General features: G+C 45.5%; 2 protein-coding genes across 2 annotated transcripts in view; one reads left to right on the forward strand and one right to left on the reverse strand.

The window, feature by feature from the left end:
• Nucleotides 1–4,324: 4,324 nt before the first annotated feature.
• The window catches only part of Fndc7 (fibronectin type III domain containing 7), a 32,203-nt gene continuing 9,045 nt past the window's right edge, over nucleotides 4,325–27,482 (reverse strand). Inside the window, exons 5-12 of the mRNA XM_048363184.1 lie at nucleotides 23,823–24,080; nucleotides 18,933–19,187; nucleotides 16,317–16,574; nucleotides 15,393–15,647; nucleotides 13,147–13,401; nucleotides 10,964–11,224; nucleotides 7,255–7,284; nucleotides 4,325–4,356 (exon numbers count right to left, since the gene is read on the reverse strand). Of these exons, the coding sequence (XP_048219141.1) occupies nucleotides 4,325–4,356; nucleotides 7,255–7,284; nucleotides 10,964–11,224; nucleotides 13,147–13,401; nucleotides 15,393–15,647; nucleotides 16,317–16,574; nucleotides 18,933–19,187; nucleotides 23,823–24,080 (1,604 nt within the window). The remainder of the gene's footprint in view (nucleotides 4,357–7,254; nucleotides 7,285–10,963; nucleotides 11,225–13,146; nucleotides 13,402–15,392; nucleotides 15,648–16,316; nucleotides 16,575–18,932; nucleotides 19,188–23,822; nucleotides 24,081–27,482) is intronic.
• Nucleotides 16,233–26,652, forward strand: LOC125363872 (low molecular weight phosphotyrosine protein phosphatase-like). Its single transcript, XM_048363186.1, has 2 exons — nucleotides 16,233–16,236; nucleotides 26,083–26,652. The coding sequence occupies exon 2, from the start codon at nucleotides 26,105–26,107 to the stop codon at nucleotides 26,579–26,581; it is 477 nt and encodes a 158-aa protein (XP_048219143.1). The 5' UTR covers nucleotides 16,233–16,236; nucleotides 26,083–26,104; the 3' UTR covers nucleotides 26,582–26,652.

Below are 27,482 nucleotides of genomic sequence, written 5' to 3' on the forward strand. Positions count from 1 at the left end.
CATGACATAGCAGAATGAAGGCAAAAACCCACCAACCCTGGCCAGAAATCAAAATCTGCTTCTTATAATTCGCAAAGCCAAAGAAATACAAAATATACAGGCACTAGAGTTAAGCCACGTGCTTCATGCTCTATTGTGTTTTCTAGATCTTCTTCACTAATAATTGATGAGTAAATCATATAATCTAAAGATGTATTTTCCATAAAGAAAATATTGCTTAGAAAATCTACCCAACACTATTTAATTGGCTCCCTGAAGTATTTGCAGTGGTTAGCGGTGTGGACATGGGTGTGTTTCTTGACCTTTCTGTGCTTTTTCTCCCCTCATCTGTATAAAGGATAATGTTATTATCTTGCTGGTGGCTCATGCCTGTAATTCTAGCTACTCAAGAAGCTGAACGCTGAGGATCTGGTTCAAAGCCAACCCATAAACAAATCTGAAAGACACTTTGTCCAATTAACCAGCAATAAGCCAAAAGTGGAGATGTGTCACAAGGGATAGAGCTCCAGCCTTGAGCAAAAAAATAGAGGGAAAGCATGAGGCCTTGAGTTCAAGCCCCAGACAAAAAAAAGAAAAAAAAAAAGAAAATAAAGTGAGTATACAGAAATCAATTAGCATATAATAATGCTATATACACATAACTAGTTTTATTTTCATCCTGTGAAACTCTGGTCTCCGCGTTAGATGCCTCGCTAGGAAAACGGTGATTTCATTTTCTCCTCTCTTAATCGACACTGGTTCATAGATGGGCAGGTCTCATCCCCCTGGCCAGGGAACCTGGCTGGCTGTTTGGCATTTGCTAGGTTCTTTGGGTATTCCAGTCAACCACAGACACAGCTCCACTCCAAGGGTACACCCTGCCGGCAACTGGGCTTAGCATACAGTCTCGCACGAGTGCTGGGCCCCAGAGCCCAGCAGATAGGCTCAGTTCATTGCCTCCCGAGATCTGACCTCTCTCCTAAGCCGCAGCCTCTACTTCTCAGCCTCCCACCACACAAATCATGCTTCCAGCAAGGACTTACCAATGCAAGCTCTTAATGTGTTCTAAACCAGGCCTGGCATGCTCAAGGTGCCCAGCAAAACACACACACACACACACACACACACACACACACACACACACACACACACACACACACACAGTTTCCCAAAGCTGGCTACGTGTCAGAATCTCTGAATGAGCTTGTGAGCAGTACACCTGCTGAATTGGAGGCTGTGGGGAGCCCCTGGGGCAGTGTGGGTAATGGGTCAGTGTGCTGCCCCCTCACTCAGCTCATGGAGAAGCGCTGGTGTTTAGGAGCAACCATGAAGCGTGCACGGCTCCTCTGTGTGCCGCCTGACACACTTCTCTCCTTTAAAGAAGCGGTGTCCCCAGGGTGAACAAACGCACCGGTGGAACTCACTGGACACTATGTTGAAAATGAACTACGCAACTTGTGGGTGGGGACGGGAGAAAAAAACTGGGAGAGAGCAAGGGAAGGGATGACATGGTCCCCAGAAGAAATGTACTCTTTGCCTGGCTTATGTAAGTGCAATCCCTCTGGATATCACTTGTATAATAACCGTTTTTAAAAGCCAGGCACTGGTGGCTCACGCCTGTGATCCTAGCTACTCAAGAGGCTGAGATCTAAAGATTGCCATTCAATTCAGCCTGTGGGACTCTTATCTCCAATGAACCACCAGAAACCGAAAGTGACACTGTGGCTCACAGTCATAGAGCACTAGCCTTGAGCAAAGGCGCTTAGGGACAAAGCCAATGACCAACAAAAAAATAAAATAAAAATAAAAAAGCAGCGTGCTTTCCAAGTGCAGATACTCTGGGATAAGTCTCCTACCAGTGATAAATTATGCTGCTTTGCTCATTGATTGATTGATTGATGTTGCTGGTATTTGAAATCAAGGCCTTGTACTTGCCAGGTAGGTGCTCTATTGTGGAGCTGTGCTTACAGACCCCCTTTTTAATTTAATTTAAATTTAGTGTGTGTGTGTGTGTGTGTGTGTGTATGTGTGCCAATCCTAGGGCTTAAACTCAAGAGACTGGGTGCTGTCTCTAAGTCTTTCTCTCTTTCTTCCTTCCTTCCTTTCTTTCTTTTTTTCTTTCTCTCTCTCTCTCTTTCTTTTTCCTCAAGGCTTATGTGCCACCACTTGAACCATAACTCTACTTCTGGCTTTCTGGAGGTTAACTGGGAATAAGAGTCTCGTGAAATGTCCTTCTGGGGCTGGCTTCAGCTCGCTCTCGTCACATCTCAGCCTCCTGATTAGCTGGGATTGCAAGCGTGAGCACAGTGTCCAGGCTCAGACCCAGCTTTTTTTAAAACAAAGTCTTGCTATGCAGTCTAGACTGGGTCTTGATCTGAAAATCCTCCTGCTTCCACCTCCTACACTAGGATTATAGGCATGTTCTACCATACCCAGTTTGCTGATCAGTCTTATAGAGAAACTAAATCACTTTCTCTCTTAGATTTTAATAGGTTACCTTAGAAAGGGAAAAGAGACACATTTAGCTTCCTTCCAATGCTGGCCTCAGGCCTATATTCATGTTCCAATTCCTTCTGGGTAGATTTTGGGGTTTTTTTTTGGTTAGGGGGGGTTGTTTTGTTTTGTTTTGATAGTCCTGGGGCTTGAACTCAGGGCCTGAGCACTGTCCCTGGCTTCTTTCTGCTCAAGGCTAGCACTCTACCACTTGAGCCACAGCGCCACTTCCGGCTTTTTCTGTTTCTGTGGCACTGAGGTATCAAACCCGGGGCTTCATGCATGCTAGGCAAGCACTCTACCACTGGGCCACATTCCCAGCCCACAGCTTTATTTTCTAAGTAGTTTATTGGAGATTAGGGTCTCATGTACTTCCCTGCCCAGGCTGGCTTCCAACCATGATCCTCAGATCTCAGCCTCCTGAGTAACTAGGATTACAGGTGTGAGCCTCCTGTACCCAGCTTGGTCAAATTTTATAATTGTTCCCAGCCACAGACATTCTTGATCTATAATCATGCTTCTGAAGGCTAAACATATTCTCTCTTTCTCTCTCTCTGTCTCATGCACACACACTATGTGTACATGAGGTACAAATAAATCTTACTCATACGTGTGTGTGTGTGTGTGTGTGTGTGTGTGTGTGTGTGTGTGTGTTTGGGTCCTGGGGCTTGAACTCAGGTCCTGGGCACTGTCCTTGAGATTTTTTGGTTTTGTTGTTTTTCTCAAGGCTAGTACTGCTTTGCCACCTGAGCTATATTTGTGTGGTTAGTTGGAGATAAGAGTCTCCGAGTCTCCCAGGCTTTCCTGCCCCGGCTGGCTTTGAACTGAACTCCTCTGATGTCAGTCTCTTGAGTGGCTAGGATTACAGGCATGAGGCACCAGCACCTGGCACTCACACTATTTTTAATTGGGCTCCTGGCTCTAGAAGGACAAACATTTTTCTAGGTACAACAATAGATTTATGTTATAGATCATTGTCTTTCCTCTCCCAAGATGAGAAAAGCCTTACAAAGCCAACAAGACTGACGATCTTCCCCTGAAAAGATGCGACTCTGCCAGGCTGTCTGCCATAGCTTGAGGCCCTGCCTTTGTATCCCTTCCACCTGATACCTTTGCTCACTCTGAAAGTAGGCCAGCAATCTTTAGAGCAACAGGACACAGTTCTGCTTTTCCAGATATCCAGTCATGTGACAGAGGTTGGCTCTGAGCACTCTGCAGGCAGCTGTCCTTGTGTGGCTGGACTTCTCTGGGAATGAACTTTTTTTTTAATCCCCTGAATGGCTAGAGGGCTGCATTGCAATTACTGATGTTAATGGAGCACTCACACAGAGCAGTTGTGTTAAATCCATAGTACAGAGCCGGAGACAGTTGAATGGACTTGTAATCCCAGCAAAGGATGGAAAAGGGCTGCCTCAAAAAGAAAAAAGATTCTATGGTGTGTCTGGATGCGAAGTCTCAGAATAAGCTGGCTGAGCAGAGCTTTGATGCTTTCCAGGCTCTTGGAGTATGCTGGCTCACACTGGCTGCTTTCCAGAGGGACTTTTCTAGAACCATTTTTCCTCTGAGCCATGGATCGTGAACTCCTCTGCAGCCGATGACACACATGATCTTGTCTTCTGGAACCACAGGCAGTTAATCTTCTGGTAAGCCAAAAATAAGCTTTTCCTATCCTAAAGGCATTTTGGATCTTTTCCATCTCTAACTACTAAAAAACAAAACAACAACAAAAAAGAGACAATTCTGCAAAAGAAATAAGAGGAGTTAAAAAAAAGACAAATTGTGCTGTAGAATCATACAAAATCAATATCTATTACTTACTCAGTGTCTCTGTTTCTCTTCAGGGTTCCTAGTGTCATTCTGCATTCCTCTTCCCTCTGTAAATCACTGAAAAGGGCAAGGGAAGGTCAAAGAAAGGACAGGTGTTCTCTTAAACTGGAAAGTGCAAATATCTCCGAGATTTCTCCTACAATTTTGATTTGAAATGTGAGTTTTTTCCAGTACCTTGCGGTCAGTAACGAGGAAATGGGACAACCTGAACTGTTTAAAGGACAAACTATTTAAAATGACCAGCCATTTCTGACTGACCCAAGCGCGTCTTCCCTGCTTCGCGACATTCTCCCTCGGAGTCTCGTTGAACCAGGTGTGGTTGTCCATGCTTGTGACTCAAGCTGCTGAGATAGCACTGGTAGGAGGACCATGGTTTGAGGCTGCACTGGGCAAAAGCTTGAGACCCTCTCTGATAAAAGCAAACTAAAACCAAAAGAACAGAGGGTGTGGCTCAAGTAGTAGAGCGCTTGCCTAGCAAATGCAACACCCTGAATCCAGTCCTCAGATCTAAAGAAGAAAGAATAGAAGAATCTCTTTGGGGCTTCTTAGACTTGGCCCCCTTGCTCGTTCAGGCAGTTGTATCTGCAAACCCGAGACCTGTTCAACCACCACAGACGCTGAGGAGAGAGAGTGTCCTAAAAGTTCCCTGTATGTGCAGATGACACTGAAACAGACAGACTGCCAAAAGTGAGGGTAACCCACAGAGGGATATCAGGAGCCACCCCCTCTGGCCTGTCATTGCAGATAGACTCTTCTCTCTCTTCCAACCTGCATCAAATTTCAAGCATCACCATAGCTTTCCTGAATTAGAGCCATGGTTTTCGAGCTTTAGGGTACAGTAGCATTACTTGAAGGGCTTGTTTGAACAAAGATGGCTGGGCTCTGCTCCAGAATTCCTGCATCAGTAGGAATTGCATTTCTAAATGGGTCTCAGAGCTGCTGCTGCTGCCGCTTGTGACCAGGATCACAGTGTTAAAAAACAAAACAAAACAGTGAGTTAAGGTACTAACTTACTAAGGAAGGCACGTTAGATGACCAGGCTTACTCTTCATTTGGGGGGCTACTGCAGGGTGGTGTGTGTGTGTGTGTGTGTGTGTGTGTGTGTGTGTGTGTGTGACTTGAACTCAACACTTAAACACTGTCTCGCTTGACTTTTCCACTGGAGGCTGGTACTCTAAGACTTGAGCCACACCTCCACTTCTAACTTTTTGATGGTTAATTGGAGAAGCTGTTGGATTTGCTGCTTGGGCTGGCAGTAACCCATGGTCTTCCCAGCCCTAGTCATGGAACTTGAACTCAGACTTAGGCACTATCCCTGGGCTCTTTTTTTTTTTTCTCTCTCAAGATTAGTGTTCTACCACTTTGAGCTACAGAGCCACTTCCTGTTTTCTAGTCATTAATTGGAGATAAGAGTCTCAAGGGGCTGGGAATATGGACTAGTGGCAAGAGAGCTTGCCTCATATGCTTGACGCCCTGGGTTCGATTCCCCAGCACCACATATATATATATATATGGGCCAGAAGTGGCGCTGTGGCTCAAGTGGCAGAGTGCTAGCCTTGAGCAAAAAGAAGCCAGGGACAGTGCTCAGGCCCTGAATCCAAGGCCCATAACTGGCAAAAAAAAAAAAAAAAAAAAAGAGTCTTAAGGACTTTCCTGCCTGGGTAGGCTTTGAACCACAATCCTCAGATGTCAGCCCCTTGAGTAGCTAGGATTACAAACATGAATCACCAGCACCCACCTATAATTTTTTTAAATAACTGGTTCACACTATAATAGACTATGGTATGACTTTCAATTGATAGCTGCTGAATTAACAACTGCCATTTATTAGTTACTTATTATGGGCATGTCATTGAGTACAGAAATATTTCATTTAATCATCATTATGTTTTATGAAGTAATTATATATATTCCAATTTTCCTATAAAGAAACCTAGATTGTGTTAGAGAGAATTTAGGCAACTTATGGAGAATAATAACAGCAAGCTCTGAATTCAGAATGTGGAGGTATGTATGACTCAAATGGTAGAGCACTAACCTTTCAGTGAAAAATCCAAGTTCACTATGTATGGTCAGATCAGTAATGGGCTATAACAGCAGTGGACAGACCTCATTAGAAGTACTAAGTTTCAGATCCTACCATACCTAACCAATAGAATTCAGCTTTAATAAGGGCTGGTGGTTTGCATGCAGAGTTGGAGGAGCCCTTTTGTAATGCAGCCTTGGCTACCATTTAGAATCACTTGAGGAACTTTAAAAATCCTAGTGCAGGGCTGGGAATATGGCCTAGTGGTAAAGTGCTCACCTCGTATACATGAAGCCCTGGGTTCGATTCCTCAGCACCACATATATAGAAAAGGCCAGAAGTGGCGCTGTGGCTCAAGTGGCAGAGTGCTAGCCTTGAGCAAAAAGAAGCCAGGGACGGTGCTCACTCAGTTCAAAGCCCAGGATTGGCCAAAAAAAAAAGAAAAAGAAAAAGAAAAAAAAATCCTAGTGTACAGGCTTCACCCAAACCAATTAAGTAATGCTAAGGGTTGGGTGGGGGTGGGGTGGGGGTGGTAGAGGCAGAGCCCAGGCATCAGTTAACTTCAATCTCTCCAAAGAATTCCAAGGCAGCAAAGCCGAAAACCAACTTCAGAAGTAGGAAGGGTTCAACAGTTGCCTCTCCAAAAACAAAAATACGCTTAATTTCCTAGAAGATTAAAAAGATTTCACAGTCCAAAGGAATTCATCTCAACTGGTGGAATCTGAGAGCAAGCACTATGCCCTAAGGGACGCAAGATTGTGGGAGAAGAGAGCACAGCGCCCTTGCATCCAAGAAAGAATTTGGCTTTCTGACTAATGTACCTTCAGTTTCAATCCTAACATCTACTAAATACCTTCAAAATGCACCAGTAATTATTTGTTTCTCATTAATTATTTCTTCTAATTATTTATGAGAAAAAAATGACTTACCCATTCCAAGTGTACTTCCAGAGCAGGTTACTACAATAAAAAAAAAAACAAAAACCAAGTACTGAAAAGTGCATTTATTGGCGTATTTAAGATGCTGAAGCAATAACCTGAAAGGACCAGCTGTGATGTCACACACCTATAATCCCACCTACTTGGGAAACTGAGGCATGAGAGCGTCATAAATTTGAAGCCAGCTTGGAAACTTGTCTAGATCCTGTCTCAAAATAACAAAATGGCTGGGGATGTTAGCTCAGCAGTAGATAGACATGAGACCCTAAGTCAGATCCCCAGTATCACAGAAGGAAGATGGAAAGTAAAACAAAGGAACAGAGGGGAGAAGGGTGTTGGTTAAGGTTAAGGTTATACTGTAACCTTAACTATTTCGGAGGCTGAGACCTGGAGGACTGTGGTTTGAAGCCAGCCCAGGAAGAAAAGTCTGGGAGACTGTCTCCATCTTCACTGAATTGCCTTGAGGTGGAGACATACACCAGAAAATGGAGCCAGGCTGGAGGAGTAGCTTGAAGTGATAGACAGCTAGAGCAAGACTATGAGGCCCGAGTTCAAGCCCTTATACCAGCACACCCACAAAAGAAAGGGGTAAAGAACAAATTTGGATGACAAGTGAATGCGATACCTAGGACAAGTCATATCATTGTGCCTCAGTTTATCTACAAAGTGGTAGCAATAAGAATATCAACTTGAAGCCAGATTTGCAATAAGGACTAAGTTTATCTGTGTACAGCTCTTAGGACAGGGACTAGCGCGCAACACTATCAATAGGATTCATGATTATTAGTTATGAAATTGTCCTGATGGTCAAAATAAGGCCCTGGTGGTATTGCTTCAAACAAGCAGCCATAAAAGCTTCTCACTATGAAAGCCATGTTTGTCTTATACCAAGGAGACAGACAAGGTAAACTTGAGCCTACCAAAGGTGAAGAGCTTCTGACTCGATAGGCACCTGACCAAAGGGTATCTGGGTGAGATGTCACAAGGACCTCCACTGCTGCCTTTCTGATGCTTAATTGGAGATGAAAGAGTACAACGAACCTTCCTGCTTAGGCCAGTTCAAACCGCAACCTTCAGATCGCATCCTCCTGAGCAGCTTGGATTACAGACATGGGCTACAGCACTGGGCTGGCTGTGCTTCTCCTCATTGCTGGGGTTCACAACCGCATGTTCTCCCTAAAGCTGGGATGACAGGCATGTGCCACCACGCTCAGCCACTGGTGGAGATGGAATCTCACGAGCTTTGTGCCTGGGCTGGCTTTGAACCACGATCCCGCAGTCTCCACACTGAGGAGTCTGTAGTGGTCGGGTGCCTCGAGGTGGAAAGCGTGAGGTCTGAATGCAGACTTAAGCACCCGAGGTGAAGGCACATGCCCATACAATCCCAGCCACCCCAGACGATGAAGTAGGCGATTGCTAGGGGCCAGGAGTTTGAAGCCAGAGTAGACAACGTAATAAAATTCAAAGACAGGAACAAACAAGAATATGTGAAGATGGACGTAGGGATTAGGAGAACAGAAAAGGATGTGGATAGAGATTTGGGCACCACAGAGACTCCATTTCCATTTGTAATTTGGAGACAGTAAAATCTGCAGAAGCTATCTTTTCAGGTTATTTTGAACATTTAACAAAAAACACAGCAGAGGAGCTGGCAATGTGGCTTAGTGGTAAAGTGCTCGCCTCGTATACATGAAGCCCTGGGTTTGATTCCTCTGCACCACAATTATAGAAAAAGCCAGAAGTGGTGCTGTGACTCAAGTGGCAGAGTGCTAACCTTGAGCAAAAAGAAGCCAGGGACAGTGCTCAGGCCCTGAGTCCAAGGCCCAGGACTGGCAACAAATAAAATACAGCAGAAACGCTTGATATATCACATAACATTTTGCAAATGTGATGAAATGTAGTTATTGAGCTGTAGGCTCCTCAACCTAGGGGCTAGTTCCCACCCCGAGCGTCTATTTCGGTCTCTTCCCATCGAGCTTTGCTTTGGGCCTGCTTACCTTTGGGGACAAGGTAATGAAAAGACAAAGATTCAGAGTGTGTCACTCAAGGGCATTGGGGACACGCTTTCGGGAGGAGGTGGCCTTGCTCCATCACCAAGAGCCATCTGGAACCTTGTGCCCTCTACATTTAATGAGAAATTCTGCATCCTGTTGGTGGATAATGGTTTCTGAGCCACTGGTTCATCTTTCCGAGTTCACCTGCAAACTTCTTGTTCTTCCCCAACTCTTTCTTATCCCTTTAGAAATTTATGAAAAATAGATGACAAGGCCCTGGGTGTTGGGGTCAGCTGCACCTTTAAGGAGCCACAGCTGACCTCAGCTTGTCCCTCCCCTTCCTGTCTTTAACAGGAAGAGAAGGAAGTCTGACATCACTTGAGGGGCAGCCCCTTGGGACCAATCAGGGGCCCCTCTCTTGTGCCCGCCTTTGGGGTATATCTGGGAGGCTCCTCATTTGAATAAACAGAAGCCCTAGAGGCTTTCTCCAGGGGCCCACGTGTCCGTGTCGTTCTTGGCTGTTTTGGGGCACCCTGCGACCACACGCCACCGAGGCTACCCCTGGCCATCACTCCCGTGTGAGCGATAATGGACCACCCAGGAAGGGGCGAACGAGCCCCTTCCCCCCACAAGCGAGGGGAAGTAGAGAGAGAGAGAGAGAGGGAGAGAGAGCCCACACCTGGGCAAGGTGGCAGAAGGTGCTAGAACAGTGGGAGGCTAGTGAATTGTTTCCTCTCAGCTCGGCTATGATGACATAGCTCACTGCCCTATCTTGTGATCACAGGCGGCCCACACATCATTTCCAAACCTAATTTATAATTTATAGATTTCTTTTTCCCTGATCTTCTACCAGCAGTCATAATTCTCAGTTTCAAATCAAAGTTCAAGCTGGCCAGCCTTGGCTCACGCCGGCAATCCCAGCGACTCAGGAAGCTAAGATTTGGGGAGTCCCACTTGAAGCCAGCCTAGGCAGGAAAGTTCCTCAGATGCTGATCTCCAGTGAGTCACCCAAAAGCCAGAAGTAGAGCTGTGCTCCAGCAGAAGAGCCCAAGTGAAAAAATGGAGAGACAGTACCCAGGACCTGAGTTCAAACCCCAGTACTGGCACAAACAACAACAACCTCAAAACAGCAAATCAAGTTCAAATCTCTAATTTTCCGACATTCTTAAGTATCTAACATAATCTCTGTGGCAATGTTAAAAAACAACCCTATCTCCAAATCTGAAATCATTTAAAATTTTCTTTACTATTTAAGTGCAAGCTTCTAGTTCCTTTCCTGAAGAAGAGAGGGAAGGAATGAGACAAAAATCTCCAAATTAAATAATCAGAAAGCATCACAATTCCAGAGAATCTGAGGGCTGCTTGTAGCCTGTAGAGAATTCACATTTATCAATTAAGCGTGATTGCTCTGAATCAAGATTGCTTTGCTTTTGCTGGTACTAGGACTTGAACTCAGGGCCTGAACACTGTCCCTTAGCTTTTTCATTTTAGGATGGCACTCTACCTCTTGAGCCACAACTCTATTTTCAGTTTTTGTTTTCCTTTTTATTGGGTGGTTAATTGGAGATAAGAACCTCATGAACTTGCCTGCCAGGGCTGGCTTTGGGCCTCGATCCTCACATCTCAGCCTTCCAAGTAGCTAGGACGGCAGGTGTGAGCTCAGGGGCCAGGGGTGGCTTTGGATAAAGGGTCATTACATTCCTTACCTGAATATATTTTTTTGGGACAGAACGTAAGCTTCAGTCCTGTTTCAGCAACTGGCGAGACCATCACGGTGTATACATCCCCGCAGGGAATTTGGGTGATGTCACAGAAACGGAGGCCGGCACTTGGGGCACATGTGAAGACACCTTTGGAGCCATAAAGGTCAGCACTGTAGTTGGCGGAGCCCCTGGAGGCTTGCCAGTAGATCCGGATGCCATTAGAGCCCAACCGATACACCTTCACCCCCAAAGGGCAGCAGGCACCTGCAGGATGAAAGCAAGCTCAGGACCAGATGCAGCCTTTAGCACTGCAGGAACACACACGTGCCAACACTTTTAAATGACATACTTGATTACTGGTTAGAAGAACACAAGGAGAGCTGGGAATGTGGCTTAGTGGTAGAGAGCTTGCCTCACATGCAGGAAGCCCTGGGTTTGATTCCTCGGTAACACATAGAACATTTTGGAAGTGGCGCTGTGGCTCAAAAGGGTAGAGAACAAATCTTGAGCAAAAGAAGCTCAGAGGCAGTGCCCAGGTCCTTAATTCAAGCCCCAGGATTGGCAGAGAAGGAAGAGGAGGAGCAGGAGGAGGAGCGGGAGGGGGAAATTGACGGGGATGTTCAAGTTCTTTTACTGAGCCATATGCTCAGAGGTCTATATGTGAGGGTGGTGTGTGTGTGTGTGTGTGTGTGTGTGTGTGTGTGTGTGTGTATGTGTGTGTGTGTGAGAGAGAGAGAGAGAGCTTGCCTAATTAGCACAAGATCCTCAGTTCAAACCCCAATACTAGCAAAAATAATTCATTGGGAAGCTGGGTGCCAGTGACTCATGGTGCTAAAATTTAAGGATCTCAGTTCAAAGCTGGACCAGAGACATTTATGAGACACTATTTTTTAAAATGAGATTCTTAAGTCCAGCAAAAAACCAGATGTGGTAGAGTAGCTCAAGTTGTAGAGTACTACCAGCTGTGAGCAAAAGTTAAGCAATGGCATGAGGCCCTGAGTTCAAGTTCCAGTACCAACACAAAAAAATGCACTGTGTTCAGCTTTAATTGAAAACAAATTGGTTAGGAATGTGGCTTAGTGGTAGAGTGCTTGCCTAGCATGTGTGAAGCCCTGGGTTCAATTCCTCAGCACCACATAAACAGAAAAGGCCAGAAGTGGTGCTGTGGCTCAAGAGGTAGAGTGCTAGCCTTGAGCAAAAAGAAGCCAGGGACAGTGCTCAGGCCCTGATTTCAAGCCCCAGGACTGGCAAAAAGAAAGAAAGAAAGAAAGAAAGAAAGAAAGAAAGAAAGAAAGAAAGAAAGAAAGAAAGAAAGAAAGAAAGAAAGAAAGAAAGAAAGAAAGAAAGAAAGAAAGAAAGAAAGAAAGAAAGAAAGAAGGGAGGGAGGGAGGGAGGGAGGGAGGGAGGGAGAGAGGGAGGGAGGGAGGGAGGGAGGAAAGGATGTTTTTCTGAGCTGAGTGGCATGTGGCCTCAAGAGCAGTCACCTCTGTGACAGGCTGTTGACCAAGTTCACTGCTCCCTTGTTCCCCTGTCCTCTATCGCTAGGTCTTCTTTGGGCCTCTTCTGAACACCTGAAAAGGACTACACATTGTCCATCAGGATTCCAGATGCAGCATTACCAATCACTAAAATAAAGATGCTTAACAGTAGCCAAGTGCCAGTGTCTCGCGTGTGGAATCCCTGCCACTCAGGAGACAGGTTTCCTGATTACCAACAGAGGCCTGAGCTTTGAGCTTCTAAGTCAAGAGGAAAACTACAACCATTAACAACCAGAATTATAATGCAAGCTGGGTGGAAATGCCGCATTTTTTTGGTGGTATTGGGGTTTGAACTCAGGGTCTCACACTTGTTAGACAGATACCCTATTGTGACTTGTCTAGCCCCTTCTGCTCTGGTGACTTGTGAGATCCTGCTATTTACATGTTTCCCCAGAGCTGGGATGACACATGTCATACCAGGCCCAGGCTTTTCTGTTGCGATGAGGGCTCATGAACTTTTCGCCCAGGTGGACTTCACACTGAAATCCTCCCCCTCTCTGCCTCCTGGGTAGCTAGAATGATAGGTGTGAGTCACCGGGGCCCAGCTTGCAGTGTCTTTTCAAAGACAGAAAGGAGGAAAGGTTGTGCCTGGACTTGGAGTAGTCCAGTTCTTACCATAGTCTAGCCCGAGTTTTAGAATTCACTTACTGGAAGAATAACTTTGGTAGATGCACTCCGAAGTCAACCCCGTAGCACTAACTGCCTTCAGGCCCAGCGTGTAGCTGCTGCCGCAGGTGATGCACCCCAAGAGACAGTGGTTCTGATGGGTGTGACACGTGGACTGCCCGGTGTGGGATTCCAGAACTGTCACGTACGTTTGGGCCACTGTCGCAATACTCCAGCTCACATTGATGATTGATTGGGTGACCTGAGTTATGATCAGACCGGCTGGGCAACATGGCACTTAAATGAGGGAGAAAAAGGCAAAAGAAGTGGGGTTTTGTTTCCACAGAAGATTATTTGTGTAAAACAATCAAGAATGGCCCCCTGCCTGTCTTTCACTCAAAAGCCGAACTTTCTCAAAATCTCTCATGTTAATCAAGTCTTTCCTTCTGTCTGTGCCCTCTGATACATTTTGTAATATCAACTGTGTAAAATGAGTTTTGGTCCCCCAAAATGCAGTATACTAACAAGCTGTGGGAATATGAGCCCCCCAAAAAATAATTTTTAAGAAAAAAAATCATTGATTTGGGTGCTAGTGGCTCCCGCCTGTATGCTAGCTACTCTGGAGGCTGAGCTCCAGCGATCACGGTTTGAAGCCAGCTAAGGCAGGAAAGTCTGGGAGACTCTAATCACCAATTAGCCCTCAAAACCTGGCAATGGAGCTGTGGTAGAATGCTAGCCTTGAGCGCAAAAGTTCAGGCCCAGGGTTCAAGCCCCAGGACTGGGAACAAATAAAATTGGTGGTAGAGCTAATGTGGTTGAGAGCCAGAAGTGAGCAGGAAAAGAATCTGCTCTTGTCTTCTCGTTTGAACAATTCTAGTTGCAAAGCATGCACTTTTTCTCCCGGGATAGCATTTCGTTTTTTGCCTTTCCCATGCATTTTGTAATTATCACACACACACACACACACACACTCAAACATGCCCAATTCCTGTCTTTTCTAAGACACAGTCTTGCTGGGTACTTCAGGCTGGCCTCAAGCCTGAAAGCCACTGTTCCCTGAGTGCTGGGATTACAGGTGTGTACCACCATGCTCAGCTCAGACCTGAGCACAACTTTCTCAACTTTTCAGGGACTCCTTATAAAAGATATAGCTACACAGAACCTCCATGTGTATTCAGTATTTTCTCTATCATAAAATACTTTTTAAAAAACCCAAATGTTGCTACTTTTCTTTTGGGGAAGGGGAGGTTGGTTCAAGTTTTACAGTCCGAAATGCCATCTATCATTGTATATAATAAGAAATACTGTCCAAAGGCTTTAAGTAATTTGCTACATTTCTTTTTATGTGCTGGTATTAGGGCTTGAACTCAAGGCCTGGCATTCTTGTTTGGCTTTTTTGTTCAAAGCTGATTGATGTTCCACCACTTGAGCCACTACTTGAGTTCTACTTTCAGCTTCTTGTTGGTAAATTAGAGATAAGAGTCTCATGGACTTTCCTGCCTGGACTGACTTTGAACTGTGATCCTCAGATCTCAGCCTCCTGAGCCAGCAGGGCCCAGAATTTTGCCTCACTGGCTGAGTGCTTTGTGACATTAATTGACTCAGTCCTTGTCAGCCCCCCTATGGTTATCATCCCCTCTGACATTAGGAAACTTAAACTCAGAAAGCATATTTGTCTTAGGGAAAGATTTGAAAAGAGCTAAGCCAAGGGGATGAATAATGACTCCGCTCGTGATTTTTTCCTTAGCTCTTTTGATCATTTCGTATCATAGGAGGATATAAATTCTAATAAATGAGCCAATACACTGCGCCTTTGATGCCGATGTAAGCTATTTTCCCAGAATATGTAAAATGTTGAATGTCCTAGCCAGTGGCTCATGCAGTGTAATCCTACCTGAGATCTGAGGACCAAGGTTCAAAGCCGGTCTGGGTAGGAAATCCATGAAACTCTTATCTTTAATCAACCACCATAAGGCTGTAAGTGGAGATGTGGCTCAAGTGGTAGAGTGCCAGCCTTGTGCAGAAAACACCAAGGGACAGCCCCCAAGCCCTGAGTTCAAGCCCCGGTACACACACACGCGCACACACACACACACACGCACACACACACACACACACACACACACACACACTCTGAGAGTTTAACTTTCTAAGACTGGGGCTCTTTGAGAGGCTTCTGGATTTCCCCTGTTTCCGTCATACGGAAGGTGGATTAAATCCACTCCATGCCTGCAAACAATTTCTAGCCCCCCACCCAAGGGGACATTGCACCAGTGGCCGTTCCAAACCTGTTTCCAGGGGGACGCTGTAGCTGGGGGCGCTTTTTCCTGCCGGTGTTTCCGCCACCGCGGTGATGGAGAAGACGGAGCCACAGGGCAGACCCCGCAGGGCGCAGGCCCAGCCTGAGCCCTGGCACCGGATCAGCCCCTGCGCCCCCCGGGCTGTCACCGTGTACCTGGCGTCCTCATTTGCGGCTTGCCACTGCACAGTAACTGTAGAGGATTCATCCCTGGAAATGCTTTTGATTTCCGGACTGCAAGGAGCTGGGAGATTGTGCATTATTCATTAGAACAGCCTGAGTCCAAAAACTCGCATATGCTATTTGATCTCAAATGGATCCCTCCCCGATGAAGACGGCCATAGCACACCCTTCACCTACAGGAGACCTTCACAGAGACACGTGTGGAAATCGGATGACATGGACACAATGGATCAGGCTCTTGTACTGCTGGGTCAACTAGAAAATATTAAAAAGAGTTTTGACCTCCAAGCGGAAAAGTAACAACTATTTATACACCTGCACGGCCATCCACGCAGGCAGGAAGAACAGAATCACTAGCCTAGAGTGAGGGGCTCACGCCTGTGATCTGAGTTGCTCAGAAGGCTCGGGTCTGAGGATCATGGTTTGAAGCAGCCTGGACAGAAAAGTCTGCAAGACTCCGGGTTCGAATTAAGCACCAAAAAGCTGAAAGTGACTCAAGTGGTAGAGCACCAGACTTGAGTAAAAAATAAAATAAATCAAGTGCTTAATTAGAACTTTCTTTCTTCCCACTTCCCTCCTCCACTTTCTCTTCTACCTCTCCTCAATACAACAGAGACTCAATTGGCTCCCACAAAGAGTTGTTAAGGGGTGTTTACCTTCTAGGCGTTACTGAATGCCCATGCTAAGATGTCTAGCCTGAGCACTCATTCAGACGCCAGCCACACCTCACCTGTGGTGATCAGTTGGGGTGAGCATGACATATTGCTGCCCCGGATCTCGCTGAAGGAATACACCGTGATCTCATACTTGGTGTCACACTGTAGAGCCGAGAGCGTGCAGGCCGGGACGGTATCATTACACTCCACCACGCTGGACCCAGCTCTGGCCTTGGTCTCGTAGAGTTCTGCACCACGAACAGGAGACCAAGCCATCTCTACTCTGTCACTGGACACTAACACGGGGTTAATGTCACTAGGACAACAGGGAGCTGGAAGAGGGAACAAAGGTCAGTACAGGAACAATGCCACCGGAAAGAGCCATGTGGTGCTGCCCTCCTGCACCGCACCACCACGGAGTAACCCACAGGTCCGGTGAGTTCCAGCCTTGGCCTAATTCCCTCTACACAAAGGATAAATCCTGTTTGACATACAAGGTCATCACAAGCGCCATGTTCAGCTGTCCCTGTCCCCCCCACCCCCCCAGCCACGACAGACCCCGTCTCACTTATGTTCTCACTTCTGCCTCTGGAGACTGCTGAGCTCTCTCCTAGAAAGCCTTCTCCTCTTCCCTTCCTCCTTACACAATCATATTGAGTCCAACTCCCCAGCTTACAGTCCACCCACATTTGGACTACTCTTGAGCGACTCCCTCTGGAAGGCCTCATTGTATGCTTAAGATTTTAAATAGCTTCTTATTCCAAATTCCAAAAGCGCCAATTACTTGGATCCCACATACTGATCGAATTTATTATAATCCTGCTGTATTACTTCTACATAATTATACTATTCTTGCTTCTGTATAGAGATAATGCTGAAGTACCCACTTATGCCAATCATTCTTCAAAACCGGAGTGCCTCGGCCTTGCACTGGCGGCTCATGCCTGTAATCTGAGCTCCTCAGGGGGCTGAGAGCTAAGGATCGAGGGCCATTCTCAGTTTGGAAAGAAACATATATAAGACACTTCTCTGCAGCTACCCAGCAGAAAGGCTGAAGTGGGAGCATGGCTCAAGGAGTAGAGTTCTAGCCTTGAGCTAAAGTCAAGTGCAAGCCAGAGGCCTGAGTTCAAGCCATAGGACGGGCATACGCAAAAAGAAATGGACCCGGACACCAAGGCTTCACATTTGCAAACCTAGATACTCAGAGATCTGAGGACATGGCCTCGAGGCCAGCCTGGGCAGAAAAGTCTGTGTAATTCTTACCTCCAACTAAACAGCAAGAAGCTAGAAGTGGAGGCATGGCCTCAAGTTGTAGAGTGCTCGCCTTGAGCAAAAAGGCTAAGGGACAGCGCGTTGGCTCTGAGTTCCAGTCCTAATACCAGCACAAAAAAAAATTAAAATGGAGGGGCTGGGGATATGGCCTAGTGGCAAGAGTGCTTGCCTCGTATGCATAAAGCCCTGGGTTCAACTCCCCAGCACCACATATACAGAAAAAAACGGCCAGAAGTGGCGCTGTGGCTCAAGTGGCAGAGTGCTAGCCTTGAGCCAAAAGAAGCCAGGGACAGTGCTCAGGCCCTGAGTTCAAGCCCCAGGGCTGGCCAAAAAAAAAAAAAAATTAAAATGGGGTGTCTTTCATATGCTGATCACTCTGATAAGAAGTGATGACAAAGAGATAAATAATATATAAGAGGATATAAGAGCTTGCTTAATGGGGGAGGGAAAGTGGGAGAAAAATGAGGGAGGGGGTAAGAAGTTTGACAAATGTACTCGCTAACTTAGGTATGTAACTGTAACCCTTCTGTACATCACCATGACAATAAATTAAATTTAAAAAGATCTTGCCTAGTGCAACACCCAAGCCTAATGGAGAGGATGATACTGGTGGTAATAATGACGATCATGAAAACCTCTGCATTCTGTTTTGTCACATACAAAGATCTTTTCATATTTGTCTTAGTATTACTATTTGTTCCATTTTTGCAATGGAAGCAGCATGGTAGCCATCATTATTCCCATTATACTCATGAGCTGGTGATCAAGTTAGGAAGTTAGCACTTAAAGCCAGGGGTCCACTGCTCCCAACCTCTGCGCTTCGTAGAGCATCTTAGCCACTACTGCGTCTTCTGGGTTCGCGGAGACAGCAGTGAACTCCTGAAATGCAAAGCTGCACCCTTGGTGGGCTCTACCACAGGCCTGAATACTGAGCACATGTTTGTGGAGAGATAAAATTTCAAAGTAGGATTGAATGGCGTTCTTTCCTCCCTCCCTTCCCCCCCCCCACCCCCCCTCTTGCTTGTACTGGTCCTGGGACTTGAACTCAGGGTCAGAACACTGTCCCCGGGATTCCTTTGCTTAAGGCTAGCCACAGTTCTACTTCCAACTTCCTTGGTAGTTTAATGGAGGAAACAGTATCACAGACATTCCTGCTGGGACTGACTTCATCATGATCCTCAGAGCTCAGACTCCTAAGTAGTGGGCATTTTTTTCCATCTTGCATTCTTATTATGTTGGGTCCCTGAAACCAAACTTTCCCATCTATAAAGAATATGACAAGAAAGAGGGACTTTCTGTTCTGGGCCCTTGTGACTCCCACCCCGTTGGTTAAGCCAATGAGTGCAATAGGTTATTTATTCAGCTGCTGAGGTTTCGTAGACTCGGAGTAATCTTCACAATCATCAAATGGGACTTACCTGTGGTATAATTGAATACATCACCCAAAGGACTCTGCCCTGCCTTGTTATAGGCAAAAACACTAATAAAGTAAGTAAAGCCACACTCGGATAAGAAATTGCAGTGTGTGAGGGACGTGTTGCAGTGCACTTCCAAGCCATCATCACTCTTCACAAAGGCCACGTAGTAGTCACCCCGATCCACACTGGACCACGTCACAGACAGGTGGCCAGGGATGTCCTCCAGGATGGTCACCCTGCCGGGCGCACAGGCAACTGGGGAATGAGCAAGCAAAGGATGGGTGAAGAGCAAGCGTAAGGCTCGGTGAAGAGCAAGCGTAAGGCTCGGTGATGAGCAAGCGTAAGGCTCGGTGAAGAGCAAGCGTAAGGCTCGGTGAGACGGCCACAGATTTCCTTTGCAATTATGCAAAATTTCAACATGACCCAAGTCAGCAATCTTTCAGTTTTATAACAGATTGACTTTGGTACACAAAGGCAAAACTATATTCCAGAAACATTAGTTGTTTTTTCCTTGTAGAACCAAAATGTGCACCAAAGGAGCCACACTCTCACTAATAGAAGTCTTGGTTCTTTTTCTTTTTTCTTTTGCCTGTCCTGGGGCTTGGGGACTCGGGGCCTGAGCACTGTCCCTGGCTTCTTTCTTTCTTCCTTCATTTATTTCTCTCTTTCTTTCTTTAATTTTTTTTTTTTTTTTTTGCTCAAGGCTAGCACTCTACCTCTTGAGCCACAGCACCACTTCAATGTGTGTGTGTGTGTATGTGTGTATTTGCTAGTATTAGAGCTTAAACTCAGGGTCTGGTGCTCTTGGCTGTTTTGCTCAAGGCTAGCACTGCATCACTTGAGCTATGCCCCACTTCTGACTTTTTGCTGGTTAATTAGAAATAAGAGTACCCCAGATATATCTGCTTGGGCTGGATTCAAAAATGATCCTCAAATCTCAGCCTTCTGATTTGCTACAATTACAAGGGTGAGCCACCAGTACCTAGCTTTTGATAGTTATTTTAAGATATGAGGATTTACATTGTTCAACTATTTTTTGAAACAGATTCAGATGAAGCTTGTGTAGCCTGAGTGCTCTGGTAAATGCCCTAGTTATCTGTTTGGTATTTTTCCTTTTTTGTCTATTTGGGATTTAAAATACAACCATCGGCCATTGTGCATCTCATTAATGTTTCCTGTAAATCTTCAAACAATGATAACCCTTTTACCATTGAGGAAGGTGTGGCTCATGGAAATTGGTGTTTCCGAAGGGTTTTGCAGGGATGGGAAGAGTCTTTCTGGGCAAGTTCATCATAGCTTGGGCGTTCTCCTAGCTGCAGCCCCAAGCACCAAACGACAAGACACAATTTCATGCCCATTACATGGCTGGGAATTATGATGTTGGGTGTTATTAACAAGGAGCAAATCAAAGAGTAGCACAACTTGGTGCAATCCAAGTAGGCATTCTCAGAGGTGCTAGATTTTCTCTTTCATAATAGATGCTAGATTGTGTCAGAAATACACATGGATTGTTTTGATCCAAGTTGCCTGTTTTTGGTGCTAGGCAACACGTTTTATTTATTTATTTTTTGGGCCAGTGTTGGAGCTCTTCCTTGGCCGTTTCTGCTCAAGGCTGGTGCGCTATCACTTGAGCCTCACCTCCACGTCCAGTGTTTTGCTGGCTAATTGGAGAAGAGAATCTCTCGGGTTTATCTGTCCAGGCTGGCCTCCCGCCCTCATCCCCACCACTCCGCCTCCGGTGTCACTGGGACTATTAAGGTGAGCCGCCAGCATCTTCCAAGTATCTTATCTATCTAAGGTTAACAGTGCATGAAGTCTTTGGAGGAATAATGTTCAATGAAATTATTCATTCAAACCCTTTCAAAGCTTTAGTTATGATCTCTAAACAGATTCTTCCCAAAATATATTACATATTTTTGTTTTGTTTTGTCTTTTGCCAGTCTTGGGCCTTAGACTCAGGGCCTGAGCACTGTCCCTGGCTTCTTTGTGCTCTGCCACTTGAGCCACAGCGACACTTCTGGCCATTTTCTGTATATGTGGTGCTGGGGAATCGAACCCAGGGCTTCATGTATACGAGGCAAGCACTCTACCCCTAGGCCATATGCCCAGCCCCTATATTACACATTTTTGGGCCCCAGGAAACCATAATACTTTTCAAACATAATTCCTTTATTGACAAATCAAATTTTTTTCAATCAAGTTTGATCATGATTGAAACTGTTACATAAAAACTACAGTGGTGCCAAGCGCTGGTGGCTCATGCCTGTAATCCTAGCTACTCAGGAGGCTAAGACCTGAGGACCAAGGTTCAAAGCCAATCTGGGCAGTAAAGTCTGTGAGACTCTTATCTCCAGTTAACCACCAGAAAACCAGAAGTGGCGCTGTAGTGGTAAAGCACTAGCCTTGAGCTGAAGAGCTCAAGGACAGCGCCCAGGCCCAGAGTTCAAGCCCCATGACTGACAAAAAAAAAAAAAAAATCGCCTATACTTTCTAGACTAGTAAGGGCAGGAAGTAAAAGCATCACAGACAATTTTTTTTTTATCAGCAGTTAACCTTAGCATCACCTGAAGAGCTTCTAAAATTGATTCTTACATGGATTCTAGAGCCAGAAATGCTGACTTAATTGGCCTTAGGTCTGAGTATTGAGATTTTATGAAAAGCTGCTCAAGTGTTCTTGTATATTAGTGAATATTAATTGTGCAAAGAAATTTCACCCTAGTATCTCACTCATGTATATGTTGTACATCGACAGGATTAATCTCTTCTGTAGTTCTGTCTCCTCTTTCCTCCATTTTCCAACAGCTTTCAGTGGGAATCTTGTGCCATCTATATACGTAGGTAATGTACTTCAATATTGTTCACCTTTTGTATATGTATGGAAGATTGAAACAACACAGTATGGTTCTCTCCTGCATTAAACTGCTGTGCCTTTGAGGTGTGTCTTATCTCTTCCCTTGTGATTCATTACCCTTTTCTTACAACCATGCCTAATGTCCCATCCACATTAAATTAGAGATGTTCAAAGATTTCCATCTGCTTTGTTTATTAGTGGTAATGTTAACATAACTGTAAGAAACGATATCTGAGATTAGAGGTATTGTGTTTTTCCCCCTAATAAAATACAGTTCATTGACTTGATAAGAACTCTTTTCTCCTCTGTTCAGATGCCTTTTTAACATACAATGACATAATTCTGGCTGTTGAATAAAGTGGAGATTATTATATTTTCTTTGGCATAGAGAAGTGAAGCTGGGCAAACTTGCACTTGAACTTCTACTATTCATTATTAGTGTGCCCTTGGAAAAATAATTATTCAGTCTCTCTGACCTTCAATATTCTTATCTAAAAAGGAAGGTAATGGAACCTTCCACAATAAACTTTCTATCATATGCAGTAAATAATATAATGTGTTTAAGATACAGTACGCCCCACTAAATGTTAGTGTCAATTACAAAAAACACATAAATGCATCTTAATAGAGGAGTAAACTTCCACATGTGTTTGCCTTTTACATCACTTATAGGAATGAAAATGGGAAATTATTTAAACACATTGAGAACTAGAAATGCACAGGACAGGCTTTATCTTTTAAAAATAGCTTGCCAAGCCTTGATCATGAAGTATGGTGGCAAGGGGAGGCAGCGTATCTGTACTATACAAAGCTGTAGGTAACTCAGACTAGACTTGAGAATTTTCAACATTTTAGAACTGAAAAGCAAGGAACAACACTAGGCACCAGTGGCTTACCCCAGTAAGCCTAGTTAATCAGGAGGCTGCGACCGGAGGATCAAGGGTTAAAGCCAGCCTGAGCACACAAATCTGAGAGACTCTTATTTCCAATTAACCAGCAAAAACAAAACAAAAGCCAGAAGTTGAGTTGTGGCTCATGTGGTAGAGCACTAGTGAAAAAGAAGCTCAGCAATAACGTAAGAGCCTGGGTTCAAGCCTCAGTACCAGCAAAACACAAACAAAACAAAAAGCAAGGGGCTGGGAATGTGGCCTAGGGGTAGAGTGCTTGCCTAGCACACATGAAGCCCTGGGTTCGATTCCTCAATACCACATACACAGAAAAGGCCAGAAGCAGCACTGTGGCTCAAGTGGTAGAGTGCTAGCCTTGAGCAAAAAGGAAGCCAGGAACAGTGCTCAGGCCCTGAGTTCAAGCCCTGGGATTGGCCAAAAAAAAAAATCTTAAAAAACAAAAGACAAGAAGCTAGTCATGGTGGTACACATCTATAATCCAAGAACTGAGAAGGCTGAGGTTGGAGTGTCATGAGTCCCAGGCCCGCTTGGACTACAAAGCGAGACTCTGTTGCCATCTCCCTTCAGCCTCCCATACTCTGGTCAAAAAGAAAGAGACCCAAGCCATGAATGTTCCAGCCACTGGGGAGACTTGTCAGAAATAAATAAATAGAAATTTGAGAGAAAGAAAGGTCTTTCATACGAAAGATCTAGAGTCGACACCAGGTCTCTGAATAGCCCAAGGAGCATGTTAGGATGTATAATACCCGCTTTCCAAGTCAATATTATTCAAACTCATAAGGCTGTCTCGCTCACTATTGTTGAGCAAAAGCTTTGGTTTGGCTGGGAATATGGCCTAGTGGCAAAAGTGCTTGCCTCATTTACATGAAGCCCTGGGTTCGATTCCCCAGCACCACATATACAGAAAACGGCCAGAAGTGGCGCTGTGGCTCAAGTGGTAGAGTGCTAGCCTTGAGCAAAAAGAAGCCAGGGACAGTGCTCAGGCCCTGGATGGCCCAGGACTGGCCAAAAAAAAAAAGCTTTGGTTTGCACGGCTTTCAGAGTGTTTTGGAACGTCGCCTGTGGCTTTTGTCTCCTCTCTGGCAACCCGGTGTCGAGCCAGAAGGGAAGGGTTTGCATTCATTTACATACCTGTCCTCAAGGTCACGGCTGAGGAGGACTCGCTGGCCCCTGCGTCGTTACTGGAGAACACAGAGATGAAGTAGTCGGTGCCACACTGCAGGGGAGAGAGGCTGCAAGCACGCAAGGCCGTGCTGCAGCTCTGCTCAGAAGAGTCACTCCGTGCCTTCACAGTGTAATTGAAAGCTCCTTCCACCGGGTTCCACGACACAGATGCCTTCAAAGCCCCACTGTCAAAAGACACATGGATGTTGGCAGGGGCGCGAGGACCTATGTGTTTGAGAAAAAATTAAGATTTTTTAATAAACTCAAGAACTCAAGATTCAGCTCAGTAATGCTGAGAGTTCGGATAATATGGTACTGAGCAGTAGTTGGATAGAGCTGGGTGTCGTCGGTCCATGCCTACAATCCTAGCTACGCAGGAGGCTGAGATCTGAGGATCAAGGTTTGAAGCTTAGCCTAGGCAGATAAGTCCACGAGACTGTTAATTCCAATCAAGCACCAAAAAAAGCCAGAAGTGGAACTGTGGCTCCAGCTTTGAATGACCCCTGACTTCCTATCTTTAGCGTTACCCCATTTTAAACCTTGAGGAAAAGCAGGGATGAAGACACATGTCTGTAATACCAGCACTCCAGAGGCTCAGGCAGAAGGATCGCGAGTCTCAGGCCATCTTGGTGTACATAAGATTCTGTCTCAAAAAAGTCTAACTCAGGGCTGGAGATATGGCCTAGTGGCAAGAGTGCCTGCCTCATATACATGAGGCCCTGGGTTCAATTCCCCAGCACCACATATACAGAAAATGGCCAGAAGTGGCACTGTGGTTCAAGTGGCAGAGTGCTAGCCTTGAGCAAAAAGAAGCCAGGGACAGTGCTCAGGCCCTGAGTCCAAGCCCAGGACTGGCCAAAAAAAAAAAAAAAGAAAAAGTCTAACTCAACCCAACCCAACAAAACCAAACAGAATCCTGAAGTTTGAGCGGTCTTCCTGGGTTGCAGAAGGAAAAAATGGCCTCAGTTCTCCTCAGAGCCTGGATTATCATAAAGATTCCACTACTTGGAGAGAGGAAAGCATGGGAGGAAGCCTCTGCACACTAGAGGATACAGGGAAGGAATCTAATTCCTTCTCAGCAAGTCGATCATCTGCTGCATTGCCCTTAGGGCCATCCCCATGGCCTCTTCCTCCTGGCAGGGTGGGCTTGTCCATACAAACAGGCCTGTGTTGGAGAAATGCTAGGTCCAAGACTGAAGGGAGCAGCCGGCAGTGGTTTCAGACAAGCAGCTTTTACCACAAAGGACATGGGACAAGTAGGAAACACAGGTACAATAGGGGAAGGCTGTTACCCGGTGTGTTGGGCTCTCCCAAAATTTGTTTGCTGAAACCCTAACCTTATTATTGCCAGAGTGTGATCTTATCTGGAAATAGACAATTCACTCAGATGAGGTCATTAAGTTAGGCTTTAATTCAACATGACTCACGTCCTTATAAAAAGAAGAAGTTGCGGGGCCCTGCTGGCTCAGGCCTGTAAACCGAACAACTCATGAGGCTGAGATCTGAGGGTTGCAGATCAAAACCAGCATGGGCAGGAAAGTCCATGAGACTCATATCCCTAACTGACCACCAAAAAGCCAGAAGTGGAACTGTGGCTCAAGGGGTAGATTGCTAACCTTGTTTTTTTTTTTTTTTTTTTGGCCAGTCCTGGGCCTTGGACTCAGGGCCTGAGCACTGTCCCTGGCTTCTTCCCGCTCAAGGCTAGCACTCTGCCACCTGAGCCACAGCGCCCCTTCTGGCCGTTTTCCATATATGTGGTGCTGGGGAATCAAACCGAGAGCTTCAGGTGTAGGAGGGAAGCACTCTTGCCACTAGGCCATATTCCCAGCCCCTAGATGGCTAACCTTGAACAGAAAAGCAGAGACAGCATCCAGGCCCTGAGTTCAAGCCCCAGAACCAACACCAAACAAACAAACAACTAGAGAATCATTTTTTTTGCAGTGGATGTATGCATACCATATGAACCTGAAGACGACCACCACAGTTCACGGAGAATGGCCTGCACAGATCCTTCCCGGCGGGCCTCAGAAGGAACCAACCCTGCCACCACCCTGATCGCACACTTAGCTTCTGCTGGTGTGAAAAAATACATAATGATGTTGTTTAAGCCACCCAGTCTGAGGTACTTTACAGAGCTATCCTATAAAATCTACTGCAGAGGTTAAATCCAAACTCTCTAAACACGCTTTAAAATGAGGACACAGCTTTTTTCTTTCTTTCTTTTTAGGCGCCAGCAACCACCCAGGAAGATGGCGGAACAGAGTTCCAAATCCGTACTATTCGTGTGTCTGGGTAACATTTGCTGGTCACCCATCACAGAAGCAGTTTTCAGAAAACTTGTAGCTGACCAAAATGTTTCAGATAATTGGGCCATTGACAGCGGTGCTGTTTCCGACAGGAACGTGGGTCATGCCCCAGATCCAAGAGCTATGAGCTGCCTAAGAAATCATGACATTAGCACAGCCCATAAGGCAAGACAGGTCACCAAAGAAGACTTTGCTATATTCGACTACATGCTGTGTATGGATGGAAGCAATCTGAGAGATTTGAATAGAAAAAGTAATCAAGTTAAAAACTGCAAAGCTAAAATTGAACTACTTGGGAGCTATGATCCACAAAAACAACTCATGATTGAAGATCCCTATTATGGAAACGACTCCAACTTCGAGCTGGTGTATCAGCAGTGCCTCCGGTGTTGCAAGGCCTTCCTAGAGAAGGCCCAGTAGGTTAGCACTGCCCACAGCCAAGCCAACAACTCTCCCACTAGTCCTGTGCCTAAGTGTAGAAGCTTTCCTTAGCCCCAGCCCCTGTTGTTTCTTCAGCTGACTTACTCTTATCTTAAACATAATTGTAGGTGACAAATTAGTTTTTTACCCAAGAAGTTAATTGACTTCCTATTTTCTCCTGATTACAAAACAGTGGGACAAGGAAGTTGGGAAGAACAAAATACAACCCTGTGAAGTAATAATGACCTGAGCTCAGGAAGACCTGGACAGTGTGGTCTACCTGGCATGTTGCATGCCTAGCACTGCCCAGTGCTACTGCTTACCTTGTACCTTGCTGATCTGGGCTCTTGTAGAGTCCCAATAGCTCTACTGATAACAGCTCCTCTGCTCTCAGAAATGTTTTCTTTGTTTTGTTTTGTTTTGTTTTTGCCAGTCCTGGGCCTTGGACTCAGGGCCTGAGCACTGTCCCTGGCTTCTTTTTGCTCAAGGCTAGCACTCTGCCACTTGAGCCACAGCGCCACCTCTGGCCATTTTCTGTATATGTGGTGCTGGGGAATCGAACCCAGGGCTTCATGTATGTGAGGCAAGCGCTCTTGCCACTAGGCCATATCCCCAGCCCTCTCAGAAATGTTTTAACTCAGTTTACTCATAGAGCACACTTGCATGTTTAAGACCCAAGGCATGGTAAATCCAACACTAGGGAGGCTGAGGCAGGAGGATCATAAATTCAAGGCCAGTCCCTTATTGGGAATAATTAGTACAGGTTTAAGCAAGCCATAGCAGAGCATCACAAGGCCCAATAGCTATTCCCTTATGAACACATAAGATGATGCTAAGTGAAATGAACTCCATGTTATGGAAACAATTGTTATATCACAATTGTAACTACTTTCAACGTCCT

Source organism: Perognathus longimembris, chromosome 15 (genome assembly GCF_023159225.1).
Source record: "Perognathus longimembris pacificus isolate PPM17 chromosome 15, ASM2315922v1, whole genome shotgun sequence".
NCBI lineage: Eukaryota > Metazoa > Chordata > Mammalia > Rodentia > Heteromyidae > Perognathus > Perognathus longimembris.

Bases quoted from the DNA above. Each gene is read 5' to 3' on its own strand.
- LOC125363872 (XM_048363186.1), top strand. From the start codon at position 26,105: ATGGCGGAACAGAGTTCCAAATCCGTACTATTCGTGTGTCTGGGTAAC.